Here is a 15,224-nt window from a genome sequence, read left to right as displayed (position 1 = left end):
TCCTCTGCATGGATGAGTCTGATGGTTTGTGGTATAGTCTGCGTTGTAGGCCTATATTAGCTCCAATACTTGACAATGGAGGTGGCATCTGATATGGTTTTCTTGAAGTTATCATAAGGACTAAGAGATAACAGAGGAAGTAGCAGTTATCGTGATTTATGGTACAAACACCTTAGACAGGATATGGAGTGTCTCAACTCAGTAACTGATGTTCACGGGTACACAAGTGTCAGAAGCTAACCACAAAGGGTGTGTATTCAGAATTGTTAAACCGTTTGTGGTGACCTAATAAGATAATATATATGTATACAATAATATAATAATATAATATACATATGTATGTTTTAGAGCCTTGCCAAACCTAGGGTGAAAATCACTTGCAGAGGGGACAGCCAGCTTGGTATTTATATTGTAAAGTACAAGCAACAAGTAGATCTAGTTATTGTTAAATAGCGAATTAATCTCTGTTTGACTTTTAATCATTTCTTTTAGTGCAATAACCTTTTATTCTTTAATTAAACAAATAGTTGAGAGAGAAGATTCAAGAAAAGACAAATAATTGTTTACAGAGTGATTCTATAGAGTTAGAAAAATGGACAAAGTTTATTATTTTCTTCATTTCAAACCCTTGTTGTTTTAATACCCTGTGCTTCTCTATCACACATATATAAGCAGAAGCATATCAGCATCTCTTTTAACATTCTATACTTATTCAGTTATCATGTACGCTATAACAATGTGCATGTGATTGTGCTCTGCGATGGATTGGCACCCTGATTGTACCCCACCTTGATTGGAGAGATTTTCTACCACAAAAGGAATCATTTCACACATCAATCCTTCATACTGTTGGTAAAACAAGCTTTAATGACGCTATCTTGCCTCAGACCATGCTTGTGCTTAAGTTTCGGGCACTGCTTAAATGATCACTAAGGACCCTCCCCGCACACTTTCCTCTGGTTTCAGATCGTGTTCATGGTCCAGGGCGACCACGTGACCTGTGCCTTCATAAGCGCGAGTCTGTCAGGCAGAGCTGGTTTCCTGTCTGAGTACAGAACGACTTCGTAACTAAGTTTATCGGCTTTTGAGAGCGTGTTTGTTTTCTTTTTTCTTAGCAAAATTAATGAAAACGTTGTTCTTTTTTTTTCGGTCGGTGAAAAGGTGAGTACCGTGAGCATGTAAACTATAGTTTATAGTTTAACTTACATAGATTTCAATCCTACAGCTATTCGCACATTCAGTAGCTGTATCTTGGAGGTTTTTTTATTTTTATTTTTATTTTTACATTTTTTAAAAAGAGTTTATATGGCGCATTGTTTGAGAAAATTGTGGCTTCTTTCCCATGCAAAACATTTTTGGGGATTTCATTCCTAGGAAAATCCTGTAACTTGTGTTTTCGTAGTGCTGGGCGAGTTTCACAATTAATTCGAGAATGTAAATGTAATGGATATGCATAAATTAAAATATATATACATCCATGAATACTATTCAAAATTTTAACCGGTTTCGAAGGCGAAAACACAACCACATACTTCTTATCCTGATTAACGCCTCCTACAGCCCCTGCTTTTACTTTATTTTTCTTACGCTGTGGGCAGCCATGTTGGATTGACGTCACTCAATGTACTCGGAAGAAACTCGGGTTTGAGAATTTGACAAGTTTCATGTCACAAAAGACACGGTCCCTATTTACTCTGGCAAGAACTGTCAAGAAAGAGGGTAACAGTTCCATGTTTATCCAAATGTTGTGTTTTTTTTTTTTTATATTCTTTATTTAAATATTATTTATTTAAAATCACCATTGTTTGCACTATTGGCTGTTGATGGAGCTGTTACTGTTTTTGCACATGTACATTTTCCAAAGTCCATTCTAATAAATAAAAAAAAACTTTGGAAATATTATGCAACTTATTTATAATTGCACTATGTAAGAACACAAAAGAAATTGCAATTGTAATCAAGACTTGTTCATAAAGTTGAAAAAAGAGCCCCCCCCCCCCCCCAAAAAAAAAATAAATAAATAAATAAATTTTTTTTAAAAAATAAAATTAAATTAAAAAAAAAAAACTGCACAGCCCTAGTTTAGCGGTGTATTCACCATGGTCTCTTGCACACTCATGTGTTTGTACTGCTGGGTGGGTTGAAGGGTTTATGTTTAAGTAGCCCACTCTATGGACCACTTTCACTTAAACTTACAGAAAAGGTTAATTAGATATGAATTATGTGCGGTGAAAAGAAAATGGAGTAAAAAATTATTTTATATAATATAAAATCTCTGTTGTACCCAGGTCATCATGGACACAAAGCACATCACACAGAGAAACTGCTTTGTTTATTTTATTCAAAGCGAAGTATCTATGTGACACTTGGCCAGAAATCCCCCTCACCTTTTCCAGCTTGAAAAATGAAGGCTGTTGGCATTTTCTGCCCAAGCCCAGACTTATAGCTAGCTGAGTGGGATTGGATACTGACATGGAGCTCAGGTCACTAAATGTGCTATTTTGGACAGTGCTATCCATGCCAGAATTAAATATGCAACTGAGCAAGGATTTACTTTTGAAGGACAACAGAAATATCTATTGAAATGTTCAGAATTCTACTGCGAGTGGGATTTTAAAATCCAGTCCTGCAGAAACTTTTACTAGATGGAAATATTTTCTCCCTTAGTTTGCCTACTTTTCACAAGAACCAAGGTTATTGAAAATATTAACCAAATGGTGATTTGAAAGGAATAAATCTTAAAACACACAAAGTATGTTTCTTCTCAAATGTCCTTTGAAAATAAAAAGAACTTGTTATATAATATTAAAATTCATTTTATCACAGGTTAGTGTTTTATATATTCAGAATATGACATTGTTGTGTCTGAGACAAATATGGACAACTTAATACAAATTTAATATTTATTTAATTGATCATTTCTCTGTTTACTCAGATGATACTGTTGTGTGAATATAGTAGAGTCACAAGTAGAGTACTTATAATTGGTCCCAAAGTACAAGTCATCAAGTACAAGCATGCAGTAATGGAGTTCAATATGATGATGCAGTATGTGTGCTATAAACATGTATATTTTGCAGCATGCCTAAATCTAAAACTGGGCAAACCCAGGGAAACCTGGCCCGTCTGAGCATTGTTGTTGGAATAATTTTTTTTTTTCTTCAAGATCATTTCCACTTGGGCCAGGTTCCTTTGTGCCCAGTTTTAGAAACCTCTGCTGCATGAATATTTATAGTGTGTACTTTGTGTGCTAGAAACCTCTGCAGAATGTGTTTGGGTTTGTTCCCCCCCACTACTGTTAATTGACTAAAGCAAACAATGTGCTTTCTCCTTTTTAGCCTGTGAACAGAAATGCAAATTGGGAAATAAGTTCTTGCACATATCAGAGTAAAACTGCAAAATCTCACTGGATTCTGATATGACCAAGATGATACGCTTCCAGCTCATGTGCCAGGTCAGTTGATCCTTCTGTTAGAAACCACACAGTGGGCAAACAAAGGGTAACCTGGCCCCCATGAGCGACGTTGGTGGAATAACTTCATTGCAAGACCATTGCAGTTGGGTTTTTAATAATCCTTCCCGCTAGGCTTTGATTTAGCCTTGCATAAGAAAATAATGATAGTGACAATGCCACAGCCATCCGTGGCTGGAAGTCAGGAGAGCAAAACTGGCCATGCTCATGGGGTGTGAAAGGTGGCATACTCCGTCTCCCTAGTCAGTCACGTCAATACTAACCAGTCAAGGCTGTCTGTAAGCTCATATATGCAGAAAAGGGTAGATGCTGGTTTCCTCCAAGTGTATTGTGCTGCCCTGTGCCCAGCTTGAGCAGCAGTTGGAAGAAAATATGCAGACGATGGCTTCATGTGTCTAAGAGGAAGCATGCGTTTGGGGGAAAACTGGGGGGGGTTTAGAGTTTTTCAGGGAAAAAAAAACTTGATACAAAGTTATAGATTACAAAGGTAATCTGTCTTGTTTAAACTGATGATAGAATGCTAGAGATTATATACCTGAAGCGATATTATCCCAGATATTAACTCATTGGAAAGACAATAACTTTTGACAAAGTTTAGGTAAAACATGAGACTGTTTCAACCAATATTTCAATTCCTCATTTAAATGGATTCCCTGTTCATCAGACATGCATTCTGTAACAGGATGATATTTTAACCTTCTGTTGTGAAACAAATCTCACAACAATTAAAATTTTGTGGAAATTAAAATACTTAGAATCTAAACAATGCTTCCAAGTTGGATGACAGTAAATCTATTGACTAGCTGAAACATATTACTTAGTGAGCACTGAAGAGATGAGAACCCTGTCCCACTACTAGAAATGTGCTGTGATGGTGCATTGTGCAACAGGAAGCTCACAGCACATCTCAGTTCTCGCAAGGATGTGTTTTGTGTCTTCCTGTTCTTCAGAATTTGTTCTTTCAAGGTAGCCTGGCAAGACCGGTCTTCATGAGAACGCAAGCCACTTATTTAGCAGCAATAAGAATCAGGTGGATTTGCACGTCACTTAGCCAATGGTCCATATACTATTCTTTTTTTTTTTTCTTTTTTTTTTCTTGTCTTCTAATTTTCTTTTAGATTTTTCAGAAATGTGTCCATTACTTTTTTTTCTTTTTTTTAAATCTAATATCCATTCTTTGTTTTGTACAGAACTGCAATGTGCAGTATGAGAAAATTAAGGACTTTAAGGCTCATGTCCGGAATTACAGACATAAGCAGGTATGCTAGTGATGCATGGGAACATTTCAAATGCCCTACATGCAGAGAGGAACACCACATGGCTCCACTGTTAGCTTACTAAACCACTGTTTAAAATCAGCAGCCATTCACATGCATAGTTGCTCAATATTGGCACAGCAAATCAAACACTTGACATTAAAGACTAAACCCAAAAATGAATTGGAATATGATGACCATTGCTATAAATAAAATTTGTTTCTGTCCACAGGAAGTGGCGAGACTTTTTCAGACAGGTAATTTGTACTCCTTTTGTGTTACATATGTGGGTGTGAAGTTGTGTATGAATGCGTGTACCCTAAGTATGGGGTACATGGGTAGGATAGGATTCTTCGATTCTTGGCATTGGATAACATGAGTCAGTCCCAAGCACTCACTAAGCACTTTATTAAGAACACCTGTACACCTACTCATGCATGCAATTATCTAATCCGCTAGCTGTGTGGCAGCAGTGCATAATATCATGCAGATACGGGCCAGCAGCTTTGGGTAATGTTCACATCCACCATCAGAATGGGGTTTCATTTTCTATAACTGCTGATCTCCTGGGATTTTCACAACAGTCTCTAGAATTTACTCAGAATGGTGCAATAAAGAAAAACATCCAGTGAGCGGCAGTTCCGTGGACGGAAACGCCTTGTGGATGGGAGAGGTCAATGGAGAATAGTCAGACTGGTTTGAGCTTACTGTACAATTGTGGTGAGCAGAAAAGCATCTCTGAATGCACGACTCGTCGAACTTTGAGGCGAATGGGCTATAACAGCAGAAGACCATGTCGGGTTCTACTTCTCTGAGTCAAGAACAGAAAGCAGAGGCTGCAGTGGGCACAGGCTCAACAAAAGCCACAACCTATTTGAATATTGTTGCTGACCATTTGCATCCCTGCATGGACACAATTTGCTTATCTTCTAATACTTACAACGTAATGCAACATGTCACAAAGCAAATTTCTCGAACTGGTTTCATGAACATGTTCTTCAGTGGCCTTCCCAGTCACTGGATCCGAATCCACTAGAACACCTTTGGGATGTGGTAGAACGGGAGATTTACAGCATGTAAGTGCCCCTGAAAAATCTGCAGGAATTGTGTGATGCAATCAAGTCAACATGGAGCAGAAAGTCTGAGGAATGTTTCCAAAATCTTGAATCCATATCACAATGAATTATGGCTAGAGATGCACCGATACTAAATTTCTCAGCCGATACCGATAACCGATTATTCAGAGTGATATTGGCCGGTAACCTTTTTATACCTTTTTTAAAAAATAAAAAAAAAATTATAATAATTAATTCCACAGTTCTGAAGGAAATGCAAATAAAAACTTTATTCTCTCCATTTCAACAAGTTGTTTCACAGTAACTGGTTTCATAAACAGAAAACACATTAACATTAACACGAACTAAATTCTGAAGAATAATGTAAGATTTCTTGTCTTATTGAATGTTATTTATTCATATTAACATTTACTGAATTTTAAAAAACCTCCTGTTAGTCTCCCATTCACTCACCACAAACAAAAGCATTTCTACTTCATCATTGAACATCAAACTGGTAATATATAATAAAACCTTTTAAAAAAAAAAAATTATATTAACTCATTAACATTAACTGCATATGAAACATACTACTCTACAAATATATTTTTTCTGTGCATGCTATATACTTTTTGTCAACTCCTCTTCATTTAAATCTTTCAATGGTGTACTTGCCCTTTAATTCAGTGGGGGGGATCAGACTAGATGCTGCTTCACTGTATATAATGTAATAACTTTTGTCATAGATTACTTTTATCTTGAAACAGTGGCAGTAGTGCAAATGAATAATTATCCACCTAAGGGTGACAGAAGAGATGGGTACAGATTTAGATAATTAAATTTAATGAATGTAGCTAGCGTTAAGTATATTAATAACGAAATAGGGTCTGTAGAAAATCTTACTTTTCAATTTTAATTGACTGCCACAATGACAATCCCAGATTCCTCTTCTCCACCATAGATAGGCTGCTTAACCCCTCACCTCAAATATCAGAACTTTTCACAACTGAAAAGTGCACTGAGTTGTAAGCTTTCTTCAGCGATAAAATTACTATCATAAGGCAAAACATAGCCAGTATTTGTCCTGCTGGTATGTCCATATAGCTCAGTAATTCTCAACAAGAATAATCGAGACATTTGAGAAAGTCTGGCTTTCGGTCCAACCACAGTGCAGAAACTGCTCTTAAAGTTTTTAATTATCTGCAAAAAAAATAAGGAGTCGAGTAATGTCAATTCTAGTTCTTTTAGATCTCCGTGCTGCCTTTGACAGTCAACCATGAGATTCTGCTTGACCGACTGTAAAGCTGGGTTGGCTTATTAGGCCTAGTCCTAGATTGGTTTAAATCCTACTTGCGTGGCAGGGAATATTATGGCGCACTGGGTACACACATCTCCAGAGGTCATGTGATATCTTGTGGTGTTCAACAAGGCTCGATTTTTGGTCCTTTTGTTATTTGACTTGTATCAATTAATTATACCAGCTAATGGCAGCATATATAACATCTCCTTCCATCAGTATGCATATCTCTCACCTGCACCAGATGCCCACAAGTCGATTAGCAACCTTGTAAACTGCAGCTATGTATCCATAATCTTGTGGATGACACAGAACTTTCTGCAGCTAAATAAAGATAAGATGGCGGTATTTATTATCTGAAATGATGCACGGAGAAACTTAATTATGCCATATCTAGACTCCTTGTCTCTCAAAGCTAATGACATCAAGAATTTAGGCATTGTGTTTTGACAGTGATCTCAGTTTTAACGAACATATTAGTAATCTTTGTAAAACAGCATATTATCACCTTCGTAACATCTCTAAAGTACGTGATATTCTCTCCCCCACAGATAGTGAGAAACTCATACGTGCATTTGTTACATTTAGACTTGACTACTGCAGCAGTGTTATGGTTGGCTTAAATAAGAGCTCCATCAAACACTTACAAAGAGTTCAGAATGCAGCTGTAATTATTCCATCTGCATTCTGAATCAGGAAGTCATTTTAATACAATTTATTGTTTCCCTATTCTCTATTGTTTCTTTTTAGCTGTACATAAGGGACCAGGTAAGATTTGATACTATATTCCTACTACGTACAGTATATGTAATGTATCTTGTGCATAAATAAGTGTTGGTGGCTGGTCAATATTACTAATGTTGTCTTTTCGCATATTGTCATATTATTCCCATAGTTTACTTTCCAATGTTTGTTTTCCTGGATTACATGAGGAACCCAAACCATGCTGAACCACTCGTTGGTGAGTCTTTGCGTGTGTGTAGTGTGGTGTTTAGTTTTGGGTTTTTGTTGTTGTTTTTTTGGGTCAGTACTTTCCGATTTTATCCACTAATAAAATTGTGTGTAGGTTTCGACATGATGACCATGTTTATTACTCCTGAAAAAATTGGTGCCCTTTACCTGTGCCACTTATGTGAGGAGAAGTTAAACTCTGGAAAAGTTGTATTGCATCTGTGCTCTGATAAGCATTACTCAAGATACTTGGTGAGTGTATGCTATCAGTCAATCCATATGACATTTGTTTTAAATGAGAAAGTCTGAGGCATGGTTTGTTTTCTTTGTGGTTCAGGCCTACACTAATCCAGAGTTGCTGCGGTTTGCTTGGCTTAATGACTCCTCTTATCTGCAATCCAGTGCTACAAACGAGTACAACACCAATGGTTCTGGTAACCTACGGGTAATAACTTTTTTTACATAGAGGAAAAAAAAAAAGGTTTCCTGTTTTTCTCTACTTGAGAAGACACAGCTGTGTGTGTGTGTGTGTGTGTGTGTGTGTGTGTGTGTGTGTGTGTGTGTGTGTGTGTGTGTGTGTGTGTGTGTGTGTGTGTAGGTTTTCGAGCTGCCCGGGATGATGTTGAGGAGGTGTCAAAAACTGCCATATAATCAAGGTTAATTTGTGGTTTTCATGTTTGTCTAATGTTTATTTAATATGAATCCTTGAACCACTTTTGAATTCTCAAGTCTGATTGGTTAGAAGGTGTTGATTAATATTCTATAATAGCACAGCTGTAAAGGCAGTGTTGGCTGTAATGCAAATACTTGACTGTTTCTATAGTAACAGCTCATGCACAGGCACTTGTATGGCAAATGCAGCATGTAATCCAATTGACTACAAATAAAAAAAAAATCTATTTTTTTAAAATATATATTTTCTTTGATAAATAAAAGTAACTGTTCATATGGTGGAGTTCTTTAAGGAGAGATTTCTTTAATATTTTGGGAGGGTCTTCAGTGCCAGAGATAAAGCCGTTTCATTAAGTTTTCCGCTACAGGAAAGTCTATGGCCTGAGAGCTCTGTACTTCAAACTTCAGGAGAAATTGAAGGAAAGTAGTGTTTATAGTGTGTGTTGCAGACAGTCCACAACAATACATGTAATTATAAAAGGATAAAATGTTCATTCTTGAGTAAAAAGATCTAATTTTTGACCAGCTAATGTGTTATAACAGGAATAAAAACATTTCAGGATGTGCTGTTAAAACAGATTTTCTGTTTATTGGGCATGGACCCTTGGCAGTCCATTCTTTGTTGTGGCTCCAAATCTTCTTTAGTAATATAATAAAGCAATGCTGATTTCCTGGAACTTAACGTAGACACCGTCATTTCTCAATAACAGAATGATATTCTTACTATATTACTTCTGATCCAACATCTTTTTTTTTCTTTTTTTTCCTATCATCCCTAGTCATGTCAGTGCTTTCCAAAACAGACAAGCTAATGGAGCGTATCCAAGGTCATTAGTCATTTTATTTCCACCTATTCTCATATATTCTGTGTACTTTTATAGATACTTGTAATGTTTTACATTTATTTAATGTCTTGGTACCCAGCTGGTATACCACGGAGGAAATGCATTCAAGAGTACATCACTGACCCTGCCAGAACTAATCCATTATTGGGTAAGGCATGTTCACATACAGCAATGGTCAAAGATAAGTTTTGGAATTGGATGCAATTTTCTATACCCTGAATGTGAGAATTGTTTTAGCAATGAAGAGCACTGAGAACAATAGAGCAGAATACAATTTTAATAGCAGTCCATGCAAAGCAAAAGCAGGTACAAAACGATGCGAGTCAGAACTGCAGATGCAGACTGCATCTCTTGTTGAAAAGGATAAACCAACATGAAAACTAGAGAGCTGTTTATGGGAGAAAAGCAAGCAATTTTGAAGCTGAGAAAAGTTGCAAAATCTATCGAAGTCCTTGCACAAGCATTGGTCATAGCCAATATAACGATTTGGAATGTCCTGAAAAAGAAAGAAACCACTGGTGTAATAACTAGACATGGGAAAGGTGTTGGATGTAAATCAGATAAGAAATAAAACACAAGGAAGACAATGTAAAATAATTTTTTTTAAAAACAATATTCTAGAATTTCTGTGCGACCCCTGGCGCCATCTGGCGGCCTACCCAGGGAGCCACGGCCCACAGTTTGAGAACCACTGGTACAACATATCTAGAAGTAAATATCAGGAAGTGAAAACTGAAATTCTGATTCTTTTGATCTCAAACCCAAATTTCTTCAATCTATAGTGAAAACTATAGAAATGGCTTCCTTGTTCCAATACTTTTGGGGGTAGATCAAGATGTTGTTGTCTTGGACGGATGTCATGGCTGTCTTTTCTTTTCCCAGGCCTGAGCCTACTGCTTGAGTACTCTTGTCCAAAGAATGAGGGATATTGTGGGTATCTCTGTATTCTGTGCAAGACCAATCTTTCAGCTACTCAAAGCATCTCCCATTGCATCAGCTTTGATCATGTTTACTCATATCTGGTGAGTGCTTATGGGTACAAAATAAACTTTTAATGAGCTTTCATTTTACAGTTTTCAGTCTTGCATCAACAATTTGAATTACTGAAGTTTTTTTGCTCTGCTTTTTTAGAAAGCTGCTCACCCAGCCACTTTAGACTCTCCCAAGAGCAGTTACAGTCAATTCTCCTACAGTTTCCACAAGAAGGTTCTTTATCTGGCAAATCAAGCGCAGACTGTCTGCCCTCCGACGGAAATACAGGTTATACAATAGATTTTTCCCCCCTTTTTTATTTTTGGGATTCAGCTTTTATTGAAAGATGAATGTTAGTTTCATATGTTGTCAGGCAACAATAAAGGATGGATTTGAACAAAGATTCAAGTGCAGTTGCACTGTAGGGAAACTCAGGGTTGGTTGAGTTTGACCATAAAAACACAACACAGTGGGACGGTTAAAACCATTCATCCGACCATAAAACAGAGTAAACATAGGGGCCCATAGGTACACAGTATAGAGCAGATAATGTTAGAATGTTCACTCACCCATGGTAGAAGTCTCAAGAGTAAATAAAGAGGAAATGGGTAATGGGGCAAGTTATAGACTCCTCAATGTAATGATGTGGAAAGTGTAAGGATTTGAGATAAAGATCTAAAATGTTGTGAAAAGTCAAGCCTGAAAGAACAGATAAATGTAAAGTAAGACTAAATATCTAATGGATGTGTAGGAAAGGGCAAGAAGGAGATGACATGCATGACCTGCATGACAGCTGCCCTAATAATGATATTACACACAGGCACAGTTTTTTTTTATTTATTTTTTTATTTTATAAAACAGTATAAGGTTTTGCAGAACACCTCACAGGGCATGTAGTCTTTTATTAACATCCCAAGGCCATTGAGTGATCCTAATGAAGGGAGAGAGGTTTTTGTTTATTGAAGAACATGATCTAAAACTAAGAATTGGAGAGAACAGAAAAAACAGGAATTGTGTCTTCATATGGAATGTACAGCTCAAACAAGAAATGAGAAGTCTCAATTCAGAGACTGTTATACAGCAATGTATGGGTGAGTTTCAAAAGGCCAAGGCATCACAAACATGTATATTATTGTTCTGCAAATGTATAACCATCTAGCCAAAAAAATTCCCCTTGAGCCTCATACAGCAAAGCAGCTAAAATGGGACATGCGAATTCACTCAGTGCATGGGAACTTGTGTAACGAGGATAAGTGTGGAGACACCTGTGATGTACAAAAGGGGAAATGTGTGATTGGTTAAAGGAACCTGTAAGAAATGTGTATATAAAGAACTTGTAATCAGTGGGACATTGGTGCAAGTTACGTCCTCATTTGGTGTACACACCTGGTACCAGCTGGTTTGTTTGCCGTCTTGCTTGACTGCTAATAAACCTACCTCATCTGAATCCAGTCTTTGTCGCTTTGGCTGTTTTATTAATTTCAAGTGCAAGATGGATCTTTTTAATTAATTTTATAGTTTGAATCTGAGCTAGCAGGGACGGTGTTAGTTGTAGAAGCAAAAATATCCTGCAAAAGCAAACCAAAGTGAAGCTAATGGAAAATGTTGAGCAGCGCTAAGTGGAAAAAGATCTTCTGGAAATGATGGGAACTTACATAGCTGGGATATGTGTGGAGAACTGTGATTGGATGTAAGCAGAAGAGGATGCGTGTGATTGGATAGAGGTAGTTAAGAGGAACATGCATGAAATGTATATAAGGATATTTGTAACCAGTGGAACCTTGGTGCAAGTTGCATGTTCAGGGCATTTGTTCTCCTGGTATCAGTTGGTTTGTTTGCTGTCTTGCTTGACTGCTAATAAACCTAACTATTCTAACGGCCAGATGTGACTCAGGTGGTAGAGCGGGTTGTCCACTAATCGTAAGGTTGGTAGTTTGATTCCCGGCCCACATGACTCCACATGCCAAAGTGGCCTTGGACAAGACACTGAACCCCAAGTTGCTCTCGATGGCAGGTTTAGCGCCTTGCGTGGCAACTCTGCTACCATTAGTGTTTGTGTGTGAATGGATGAATGAGACCATTTACCATTCTGAAACCAGTCTTTGTGAACTCTGCTTTTGTTCATTTTAAGTATGATGTAGAATCTTTTGACTAATCTTATGATTTTAATCTGTGCGCTAGAAGGGTCAGTGTAGAAAGGAGGAGTAGAATGTTCTGCAGCATATATAGAGTTGAATATAGAGACCTTTTTCCATTTCAAAACTGTAAAATGTATTCTTTCAATAAATAAAATAACTGATCTGTATTTATATACAGTATATACATACATTATTGTGAATTTCCTTCTGGGATATCTAAAATGCAAACTGTACTTTTTTGTTAAATTGAAATTTAAAAAAAAAAAATTAAGTTTAAGAGCTTTATTTAATTTATCTGACTTGCAGCTTGTGGATTTCTCGTGGCTGTAGGGTATTGTGGAACCATTTGGTTTCCCTTTCATTTCTCTTATGCATAAAATATGTTCTATTCTCTTTTGGCTGACTTTTATTATTTGTGGGTGTATTACTTGGATGTTCTGACCTGAACTGTCATGCCATAAGATAAGTGTATAGAACGTGTCTAAAGAGATGGATAAGTGGTACATATTGTCATGTGAAAGACAGTATTATCATTTAGTGTGATGAGCCTCTCTGAACATGTTATTGCATAAATGACCTAAATATTGGGTTAAGCTTTCAGACATGTAAGGAATGGAGACAAGTTGCGTGGCAAGGCCGAAACAGAACTCGATTACACTCCTGTATTTCACCATCGGAAGTACTGAATATCCTGTCTCCAGACTTATCCTGCCACCTATTGCATTTGACTGAAGCAGTATTCTGATGCAAGAGAATAATATAACATACAACAGTATAATGGTCATTATATCAGCCCATGACATTCAAACCATGCAATTTTCAGTGCATTTCTCATTCCATTATCATATAAAAGGGCTGGGACTTTACTGTCAACCTTTTTTTTATTGAACATATTACATCACTAGATGAGGCATTCAAAGTGGTCAATTCCTTACTTGATTTGAAGACACTATCTTGTGTTTTATTTCTTTTTGTATGTGTGTAGGTTTGTAACATGTGCTGTGCTTATGTGGTTTTTTTTGTTTGTTTGTTTCTTTTCTATTATCTTTTAGAGTGTACATCTGGATCTGGAATGCTTTAAACTTGTTAAGTCCTCAAGTTATGCAAGTGGTAAGATAATACTGACATTAAGGACAGTAAATCAGGTACTGGTTGCAGTCATGATTTCAGTACTGCACTTTTCAGCTGCACAGGAAACTAAATCCACAACAGAACATCTAAAACCAGGTGCAGTGCACTGATGTTGATGTGTATATAGTTTTTGATGAGAAATTGAAGCCACTTCTAAAGTAAAGTAGTTAAAACTGATGAAAATTGATTGTTTGATTTACACGTGGCATGCTAGGCTTTGTACTAGTTTTTTTGACCAATTAGCATCTAAATAACTGTATTACTGTAGATGTATAAACTCACCAGAGGCACCACCAGCCACCTTCCTTACAAGCTTTTTCTTCATAATGTCTCTACACATTTAATGTTGGGTTGTATATGACAAGATAAAATTAAACCACAGTTACAAGGTTGTTTTTTTCTTTGTTAAATAGTAAATGGTAACATTTTATATACATATATATAAAAACACAGAATTGAGAAAATCTAGATTTTTAATGTTACTTGTATATTTACTTGTGTATATACAGTATCTCACAAAAGTGAGTACACCCCTCACATTTTTGTACATATTTGATTAAATCTTTTCATGTGACAACACTGAAGAAATGACACTTTGCTACAATGTAAAGTAGTGAGTGTACAGCTTGTGTAACAGTGTAAATTTGCTGTCTCCTCAAAATAACTCAACATACAGCCATTAATGTCTAAACCGCTGGCAACAAAAGTGAGTACACCCCTAAGTGAAAATCTCCAAATTGGGCCCAATTAGCCATTTTCCCTCCCTGGTCTCAGGTGTGAATGGGGAGCAGATGTGTTAAATTTGGTGTCCTCGCTCTCACACTCCCTCATACTGGTCACTGGAAGTTCAACATGGTACCTCATGGCAAAGAACTCTCTGAAGATCTGAAAAAAAGAATTGTTGCTCTACATAAAGATGGCCTAGGCTATAAGAAGATTGCCAAGACCCTGACACTGAGGTACAGCACGGTGGCCAAGACCATACAGCGGTTTAACAGGACAGGTTCCACTCAGAACAGGCCTCACCATGGTCGACCAAAGAAGTTGAATGCACGTGCTCAGCGTCATATCCAGAGGTTGTCTTTAGGAAATAGACGTATGAGTGCTGCCAGCATTTCTGGAGAGGTTGAAGGGGTGGGGGGTCAGCCTGTCAGTGCTCAGACCATACGCCACACACTGCATCAAATTGGTCTGCATGGCTGTCGTCCCAGAAGGAAGCCTCTTCTAAAGATGATCCACAAGAAAGCCCGCAAAGACGAGCAGACTAAGGACATGGATTACTGGAACCATGTCTTGTGGTCTGATGAGACCAAGATGAATTTATTTGGTTCAGATGGTGTCAAACGTGTGTGGCGACAACCAGGTGAGGAGTACAAAGACAAGTGTGTCTTGCCTACAGTCAAGCATGGTGGTGGGAGTGTCATGGTCTGGGGTT

General features: G+C 37.3%; 1 protein-coding gene across 9 annotated transcripts in view; it reads left to right on the top strand.

Annotated features, from left to right (window-relative positions):
* Positions 1–985: 985 nt before the first annotated feature.
* The window catches only part of si:ch211-199g17.2 (uncharacterized), a 65,216-nt gene continuing 50,977 nt past the window's right edge, over positions 986–15,224 (top strand). For 5 of the 9 annotated variants that reach the window (XR_008393400.1, XR_008393401.1, XM_053675430.1 and 2 more), the window contains exons 1-14: positions 986–1,161; positions 3,339–3,454; positions 4,663–4,731; positions 4,961–4,985; positions 7,831–7,848; positions 7,976–8,041; positions 8,147–8,283; positions 8,369–8,476; positions 8,630–8,687; positions 9,483–9,530; positions 9,628–9,696; positions 10,431–10,570; positions 10,680–10,808; positions 13,711–13,768. Coding sequence is in view for 7 of the 9 variants with exons in the window: in XM_053675430.1 (XP_053531405.1) it covers positions 3,419–3,454; positions 4,663–4,731; positions 4,961–4,985; positions 7,831–7,848; positions 7,976–8,041; positions 8,147–8,283; positions 8,369–8,476; positions 8,630–8,687; positions 9,483–9,530; positions 9,628–9,696; positions 10,431–10,570; positions 10,680–10,808; positions 13,711–13,768 (961 nt within the window). In the remaining 2 variants the exon portion in view is untranslated. The remainder of the gene's footprint in view (positions 1,162–3,338; positions 3,455–4,662; positions 4,732–4,960; positions 4,986–7,830; positions 7,849–7,975; positions 8,042–8,146; positions 8,284–8,368; positions 8,477–8,629; positions 8,688–9,482; positions 9,531–9,627; positions 9,697–10,430; positions 10,571–10,679; positions 10,809–13,710; positions 13,769–15,224) is intronic. The other 4 variants (XM_053675429.1, XM_053675433.1, XM_053675432.1 and 1 more) reach the window with 1 other exon arrangement.

Source organism: Ictalurus punctatus, chromosome 24 (assembly GCF_001660625.3).
Source record: "Ictalurus punctatus breed USDA103 chromosome 24, Coco_2.0, whole genome shotgun sequence".
NCBI lineage: Eukaryota > Metazoa > Chordata > Actinopteri > Siluriformes > Ictaluridae > Ictalurus > Ictalurus punctatus.
Note: the sequence above shows the minus strand (reverse complement) of the source record. Positions and strands in the feature narration are given on the sequence as shown.